General features: G+C 36.8%; 1 protein-coding gene across 1 annotated transcript; it reads left to right on the plus strand.

Annotated features, from left to right (window-relative positions):
• Positions 1 to 6,712: 6,712 nt before the first annotated feature.
• LOC114637039 (olfactory receptor 10C1-like) lies at positions 6,713 to 7,675 on the plus strand. Its single transcript, XM_028785170.1, has one exon. The coding sequence runs from the start codon at positions 6,713 to 6,715 to the stop codon at positions 7,673 to 7,675; it is 963 nt and encodes a 320-aa protein (XP_028641003.1).
• Positions 7,676 to 9,135: the final 1,460 nt, after the last annotated feature.

The following is a 9,135-nucleotide window of genomic DNA, read 5'->3' on the forward strand; positions in this document are numbered from 1 at the left end:
ACACACACACACACACACACACACACACACACACACACACACACACACACATTCTGGCTGGGCCTGATCATCTGCCTCAGTCAACTCCAAAGTATTCATGTATGCATACCTACATATCTACATGTAAACAAACAGATACTCAGGGATCCAGCCCAGCCTAGAATGATTTGAAGCAGGAAACAGTGTTGGATGTAGAGGTAGCTTAAGTACTGACGTTCTCTGGTATTCCAGCTCTCTAACTGTACTGAGTGCTTGCTGATAAGTTCTTAAAAATTGTAAAAAATATTCTTACTTTTTCTGTGGTTTAAAACCACTGGCTTGGGCAATTAACACCTCCTACCAAGCAGCGAGGAATTAAGTAAAAAATTTATTGCTTTGCTCTCTTGTCTGTCCAGGCACCCAGAAGTCTCTCTGGTGAGGGTAGTTAACTCTTTGTGAACCATAGAGGAAGGAAAGGAAAAGAATTAAAATGCTTTATACAGGCAAATATGCATAGACACATATACATTCATACATACATTTACATGTTTATTCACATTCTCATTTATGAATTAGCACATTCACATTTTTGTTGGGCCCAACCACCTGTCTTATACACTCCTAAAGTATTCATGCATGCTTACATACACACATATACCTACCTCCATATGTACATAAAGACAAACAGACATATACATTGGAAGATGGATGGATGGATGGATGGATGGATGGATGGATGGATGAATGGATGGATGGATAAAGCACAGCTTCCCAAGCCAAACCGTTCAGCCAACAATTTTATTTCTTTTATTTGATCTTTTTATACCTTCTTAGACAAAAGTTATTTAGAAAATTACCTCAGAAATAAGGTGTCACATAAAATGGGAGTTACAGAAGAATATTCAAAGCTGCATGTCATTCTATATGCGGTTTATAAATTCAAAGCAAAAGTTTTTAGATGGCCTGGCTTTATCATGGTGAACACACCTGTGGCTTTATCCTTGGACCCAAATATTTTTCCTTGAACACAAATTTGTCCTAAGTCTATTTCCCCTTTTAGTGTAATTATGAAAGCTCATTGTATTTCTTATTATGTATCCTGTACTTGCTACTATGAGAAGTGGGTATATTCCATTCTTGATTCTAACTTTCTTACATCTTTCTAGCAAAGCAACTAAAACCGTCTTTTAGAACTTTCATCCTAAAATTATTTAAATCAAATCAGAAAGTCTATAGAATCAATAACTTATCTAATGAGCATTAATTCATGAAAGGTCATCTTTATGTTGATCTGCAGGAAATCTGATCAAGAGAGTGGAATAAGGTTCAGGGATTATTATATTAATTTAATAATAATAGGAAAGGCATATCAACTGTAAAAAAGCAATCTTATGTGAAGTCTCTTGGGAATATTGTCATCAAGCTCACCCATCATAGACCATGCAGAAACAGTGGGCCACCTCCAGAAAGGTCACCTTCTAGTGTTTTCTTATACAAGATGGATCCTGACACAGAAATACATTTGAAAGATGGATAGATGGATGGATGAATGGATGGATGGAGCTCCCCAAGACATGACACCACACCACACCACACTATATCTCTTTTCTCTGGCCCTTTTATAGACAAAAGGTCTTTAGAAAATTGCCTCATAGATAAAATGTTACACAAAATGGGAGCTATCAAATAATATCTATAAAAAGTTCAAAGCAGTGTTTCATTTTATATGTTCATTATGAGTTCAAAGCAACACTTTCCTATGGCCTTGCCTTTTCATAGTACACACCTGTGGCTTCATCCTTTGACTTGAATGCTTTTCCTTGAACACAAATTTTTCCCAAGCATATTTCTCATTTTAGTGTAACTATGAAAGCTCATTGTATTTTTTATTATGCAGTCTGTACCTACTATCATGAGGAGTGGGCACATTCTATTCTAGATTCTAACTTTATTACATCTTTCTAGCAAAACAACTAAAACCATTTCTTAAAACTTTCTTCCTAAGATTTTTTGAATTAAATCAGGAAATCTATAGCATCATTAGTTCATCTAAACAGCATTAATTTATGAAGTTCATATTTAGAAGCTGATCTGCAGAAAATCGACTCAATAAGGTAGCCTAATACCCAGAGATTATTATATTAATTAATAATGACAGGAAAGGCATACCAATATCAGATGCAAGAAGCAATCCTGAAATTAACTCTTTGTGCCCTATCCTGATAGAGCTCATCCATCACAGATCATGCAAAGGCTACCTGCTAGCCTTAGTGTATACTAGATGGCTACACACACACACACACACACACACACACACACACACACACACACAAGAGATAGAGATACAGGCACAGCTGCCAGAATCTCTATACTAAATTGTTGCTGATATAAACATAGACATTGCACTCTTCTCTGAATGCACCTGATTTGAAACCCCAGTATATGCTGTGTTTTTCTCACCTCCTAGGACAATCTTGTGGACAATTTTTTTAGCAATTGTTTTGCAGGGAGATGTTTGTATACAGTTTCTATTTGTATTGTAGTAAGAGAAAAAGAATGACATAAATAATGTATAGAATACAGGAGAGCCCTGAGAACTCTGCATTCAAGTATTCTTGTAAGGGCCCTGAACTGATGTTCACCATCCATAGATTCCAGGCCACCAATAACAGGGTCTTAGACATCTTGGGACCCAACAAAGTGTTAGAAGACACAGCCTCAATGCAAGAGCTAACCACTCAGCAGCGATCTCTTTCTGACACTACATTGCTGGCAGGCCTCTTCCAACCTTGGTCATCTCTCCCTCTACCCCAAGAGTTCTTCCTTTCACATTATACTATCCAAAACTTAACTATGGAAGAAATGGGAACATAAATACACCAACTATGCCCTGGGGGGCATGATCTCACCTTCACTCTGGGAGGGATGGAATAATAATGCCTTTCCTTATTAACAGGCTTATATAAGATATCAGAGTCTTAATACACTCAATGCTGCAATGTAGCAATTCATCTACAGATGTTAACTGCAGGAGTTTCCCCTTCTTATTTAGTAACTCCAACAGGCACTTTGTTTGCTTGTGCCTTGGGACTAATGCCATGAAAGAGTCCCTTTATCCTAACTGAAACTTCTGAAACTTTTGATTACTTGTACATCCATCACCTAATGTATTCTATTATTCTAGAGAGGGAGGCTAGCAACGATCCAGGATGGCCAGGGCAGCTCTAATACTAGTGTCCCTCCTAGCAGGCATTGGTATAGCAGTGGCTCCCAACATAGGAGCAACAGCACTTATTAAGGGATATCAAAATTTCATATATTTAAATCAATGAATTAATCTGACCAAGACTTGTCAGAATTATAAAACATCAACAAGGGCTGGTATAAAAAATTTTGTTTAACTGGTCCCCCTGGCCTCAGAGAAAAATTAAGAGTCAATGATTTGACTTACCAGAACAACTCAAAGTGGGGAGGGGGAGGTTGAGTTCTGGACCTTTTAACATAGCTTTAGCTATTTTATATTCTGTCTCTATTTTGCTCATAATGTGAAATTAAGTTCAGGTCCTGAGACTTGACACTGAAGAATGCTAATAATAAGCCAAAAATTATGGTTAAATTACCTATATGGTATTATCTCAGTGTATTGGAACTCCCTTGTACAGCCTGTACATCTCCCCTCTTAGCTCACTCAGGACCAATCAGCTTAAAGATCAGCTGATAATACTCTGTCTAATAAGCCAAAATGCTGTGCTGCTCCCCTGCTTGGCTTTTAAACTTTTGAACCCAGTTTTTTTCTCTAAAAAGTCTGCTTTCAGAACAGACACAATTAGGCTTCAAAGTCCATTTTGTGGTTATGAATGTTCAGCCTTGTGGTGTGCATTCAAATAAACTATTCTTAATTGAAATTGATATTCTTATGGTTTGTGGGGCAATTCCTGAACCCCAACACTAAACACTCATGCAACTTCCCTTCCTGATTCATTCTCTCTTAACACTTCTCTCTTCTAAGTACTCCAAAATTTGATTGAAGATGGTTATTGCTGAAGAAGTAGAAAAAAGATCTACTTAAAATGATATCTTCAAATTTGGTTTCTCAACACTCGTTTCTCTTGCAGAATATTTGACCACATGTGAACCCCATGATTGTGTTATTTACTGAAAAAGCTGTTTCCAGTTGAGTGGCTCAGCCTTGAGACATACCCTTAATCTCTCTAGCTGGAATATAAATACACCATTATTATGTACCTTTAATCCCCAACAATGAAGGCAAATGAAGTTTGCAGAAAGAAACACCCATGTTTGAAAGTGACATCTAATTGAGTGACAAACAAAGTGATGAATCAGAGAAATATTTAACAGAATAACATATGTACAACTTTCTTGAGAGAGGAAAACTACTTGAGAGATAGTGCAGAGAAGATAGGAGACAAATTTTACTGGGAGTTTTACAGAGACAGGTTAATGAGAGAACACAGTTGAAGACAGAACGAACCAGAGAATGAGAAGGAGCAATCCAGAAAATTAGAACAGATTCCTATTGTTAGTATAAGGCCAAGAAGACCAATTCAGAAGCTGAGAGATGCCAGATGAAATCAGTTAGTGTGAAGAGGTTCCAGAACAGCTGAGTTGAATCATCCAGCCAGAACTCAGAAAGAACTAGAAAGGGTGAGTTTACTTAGTAGTATGTCTCAGAGGCTGAAAGCATTCTACTTTTGGATTAGATTGTATGGAGGTTAGAAGATTCCAGGACTAGGCTTAGGTTAACAGACTGAGGCAGTAAGCCTCCAGACAACAATTATTTCAGGAGAATAAAAAATGATTTTACATCTTTCTTTTGCTTTTAGTTCTTATGATAGGAACTGAGGATACTGTCAGTGAAAAGATGTGCTTTAACACCAAACAAAAACTTTGAAAAAAATAATGTAATTATATTACTTATTTACTTATTTGTGTGTGTGCTTGTGTGTTAATGTGTGTTCTGTATACACACAGGCATATGTGGTTACTTCTTTGTTTTTATCATATTGGCTGAAGTATTCAACTCAAGTCATAAAGACATTACAACAGATACTCTATGATGACAGACTCTCTGCTGGTCGTTTCTTAAAAGAAATATTTCATTAAGTTTTCAACCAGTTCAAGGGGAAATGCCAAATTTTTTTCGTGCACACTTTTTATGTTATCTCAACTGAAAGATTGATAGTGACAGGTTGGAAATGTCTATGTAGATTTTTTGGACTCCATTTGTGTTCTAAACAACACTTGCTTGTATTGCAGAGATCTGAGTGGTGACTTTGTAATAGACAATAAAGACTGCTATGGAATAGACTTTAGAGTTTCAAGTGGATCACGGGCATCTATTAGAAACTTTTAATTTACTGTATGTATTTTTAATTACATAAATAGTTACATGATTTAAATAATTGATAACAATGTATTATCTTTGGAAATATACTAAGAAAACAAAACTACATTGCATAAGAAACATGGACTTGTGTTGTTTTTGAACATATTCCTCCTGAGAATAATTACACAATATTAGGATGTAATCCCTGGAGTCTTTACGAAAATAAAATTGCTGCTTCATGTTGTCATTTGTCATTGTAGAACACTTACAATGCCAACATCAAGAACAATCATTTCTTCCTAGGTAACCATCCTAGCCTCAATATCCTGAAAAGGATCATTAAGATTGAAAAAGCAAACCTATATGGTTTTTTTTTTCTGTGAGTCATACTTCTTTAATCATTAACATATTCTATACAAGCTAAAATTAGATTCGTATATAGGTAAATGCTAAATAAGAGGCTGGAACATACTTTATTGGATACTTTATTTTTCTTTTTTGAATTTGTAATTTAAAGATAGGATTTACTTATTTGTCTGTTAGGTTTCTTTTTTTTTTATAAATAATTTATTTATTTTTGAACATGAAATGCTTTTTTATAGCATGTTTCACAAGGGGAGGGGGTAAGAGGGGCCAGATGGTGGAAAAGTACAAAATCTTCTTGGCCTGTGCCTTGAAACATGTCATGGTCTATACGGTACACTGCCTTGAATTATGATCTACCTGCTGTTCTTCAGAAGATATGGTACACTGCTTGAGTTATGGTCTCCCTGCTATTCTTAAGATGATATGGTACACTGCTTTGAGTCTATCTGCAGTTGCTAAGCAGGATCTTGCAGTTGCCAAGCTTCAGAGGACATTGTGCAGGTGGGGAAAGGTGGGGGGTGAGGGTAAGGGCGAGGGTCCTGGCTTCTGGCATCTCCCCCTTCTTGTTTAGTTAGAGAAGGCATCTTATGATCAATCCCAACTATGTGAATTTTGAATTTGGGCTAGGCTCACAACCAAAAATATTGGATACTTTAAAAGAACACTGTGATAATAGCAGAGGTCAGAAGATGAGAATATAACAATTTCTTATTCAATTTTCTCTTTTGTAATTGAAATACTTTTATATGTCAACTGTAAAAGAGCTTGTGAGGATTACTTGGTAGTTGAGTTCTTAATTTATATGTCTTTTTATTCAAGTTTCTGTTAAAATAGAACAGCACCCACAACAGAAATGTGCATCAATGTGCATTTAAAAGGGTTGTCTCACAAGAGTTGTGAGGTCTCTGTTCTCTTGTTAGTACACTGATAGTGGGAGAGTTCCTTTGTAGAGAGTAATTACCACTTGTGGCTACTGCCTGTGTCCTTCCTAACTATGTGCATGCTCTCTTGTCTTCACAGATGTCTAACTCTGAGCTCATAAAGAATGGAAGCCTGTCCCTCTGCACTGAATTCACATTTGTGGCCTTTTCTTCTCTAGCAGAGCTGCAGCTTGTCCTCTTCTTTGTGTTCTTGGTTATCTACTTGTTTACTGTTGGAGGAAACCTTACCATCATCTGTGTGATCTGGATGACCCCTACCCTACACACTCCCATGTACTTCTTCCTGGTCAACCTCTCCTTTCTGGAGATGTGCTATATCAGCAGTGTGGTGCCTCAGATGCTGGTACACCTGCTAGTGCAGCACAAGACCATAAGTGTGGGAGGCTGTGCAGCTCAGATGTATGTGTTCACCATCATGGGGCTGACAGAATGCTGTCTTCTGGCAACTATGGCTTACGATCGCTTTGTGGCTATTTGTTACCCGCTGCATTACACTCTGCGGATGGGCCCTTCTGTCTGTTTGAAGTTGGCTGGGGCATCTTGGATGACTGGGATCCTGGTAGAATCAGCCCAGACCACTTGGATCTTCACTCTGTCCTTTTGTGGGGCAGGAACAATTCAGCACTTTTTTTGTGACATCATGCCTGTGGTAAAATTAGCTTGTGTGGATACTTCCCAGAATGAAATTGTGCTATTTATTATTTCTCTTATCTTTATTATGAGTCCCTGTCTCTTCATTCTGTGCTCCTATGTCCGCATTATTTTAACCATCTTGAAAATACCCTCAGCATCAGGTAGACACAAGGCTTTCTCCACCTGCTCCTCTCATATCCTGGTTGTTTCTCTTTTCTATGGCACTGCCTTGTTCACTTATCTCCAACCCAAGAGTTCACACACCCCAGACACAGACAAGGCTACTGCTCTCATGTACACTGTGGTCACCCCTGCTCTGAATCCTGTTATCTACACTTTGAGAAACAAGGAAGTGAAAGAAGCCTTTCGAAAGGTAACACAGAGGAAACTTCATAGACAAATAGACTAGTTTAGTCTCAGTAGCTCAAAATGTTCCTACTGTACAGAGTTTCTCCAACTCCTCATGACTCCTTTTTCATGTATTGTTATTGATGTGTTGATAGTCTAATAACCAGAAGATAATTATGTTTGTTTTGCAGTTTTCAATGTGAATAGCTAAAAAGTAACTCATTCATTCATTCATTCATTCATTCAAATTTTTTAATGGTATTTCGAATTGAATTCAACTGAAGACAGTGTACTGCTATCAAACTAAATCTGGTCCTGTTATTTTCTTTTTACTTGAACTTTCAGATAAATCTTGTGCTCATTCTATATCCCAGTTAAAACTTGGATCCATGGTTTTCTCATCTCAGTCTTAAAAATTTGGGATTAAAAACAGCACTAAATCTGGAATATTCAAATTTATTCAAAATTTCAACTTCACATCAGCTTGTCATGGCTTCCATCATGTAAAAATTGTTAGAGTATTGTAAATAATGATACAAAAATATATTTCCCTATAGATCTGCTAAGGTATGGAGTACATTCCTCATACCATGAAAATTTGTTTAAAGCTGATCCTATGAGGTTGAGAAATCTCATCCCATCACTTGCTTACTCCTGACTATTACAGGTTTATGGAAATAGTCAGGAATTCCTGTAAATGTGTGTCATATGTGTCATGGCTACCATCATTTAAAAATTGTTAGAGTGTTGTAAAGCATAATATAAAAATATATTTCCCTTTAGATCTACTAAGGTATGGAGTGTGTTTTTATGCCATGAGAATTTGTTTAAAGCTGATCCTACAAGGTTGAGAAATCTCATCCCATCACTTGCTTACTCTTGACTATTACAGGTTTATGGAAATAATCAGGAATTCCCATAAGTGTAAAGCATTTGGATTCTAACCTTGGAAATGGTAAATTAAATTGGAGATATATAAAATCTATATTGTCTGTAAAAACAATTAGATATAAAATTATGTGAAATAATCGATTTACCTCTATCTGTTACTTACAATATTCCACATCTGCAATGAACTAAAACCACAATCTATTGGGTACACCTGTGAGGTTTGTTTGTTTGTTTATTTTAATTTAATTAGGGTAGAAAAACCTATCTGAAATCCAGAACAATTGAGGTTGGAAGATGCACCTTTAATCACACACCTTCTCATGGCATACTATATAAAAGACAACAAGAAAGAAGCTTTTACTCTTTGCTTGTTTGCCGGACTCTCTTCCAAGTTCATTTCTTCACTAAACTTACAGCCTACTTCTTTGTGACTCTAGTCTCCAGGTGAGACATCCAGCCTTGTAGACTGAGCAGTATTAGATTCTTGACTTTCCTTTGGGAGACAGTCATTTTTGATAGGCTGGACCACAGTCTGTGAGATACTCTTATAAATCAAATATATGACCAGATGCAGAACACAAATTTAGACTCTCTCTGAAAAAATACCTGATTGTGAATCACTGCACCCTT

This window comes from Grammomys surdaster, unplaced genomic scaffold (genome assembly GCF_004785775.1).
Source record: "Grammomys surdaster isolate TR1022 unplaced genomic scaffold, NIH_TR_1.0 125125, whole genome shotgun sequence".
Taxonomy (NCBI): domain Eukaryota; kingdom Metazoa; phylum Chordata; class Mammalia; order Rodentia; family Muridae; genus Grammomys; species Grammomys surdaster.

What these genes read in the sequence shown, in the direction of transcription:
- LOC114637039 (XM_028785170.1), top strand. Translation starts at nt 6,713, where the DNA reads ATGTCTAACTCTGAGCTCATAAAGAATGGAAGCCTGTCCCTCTGCACT.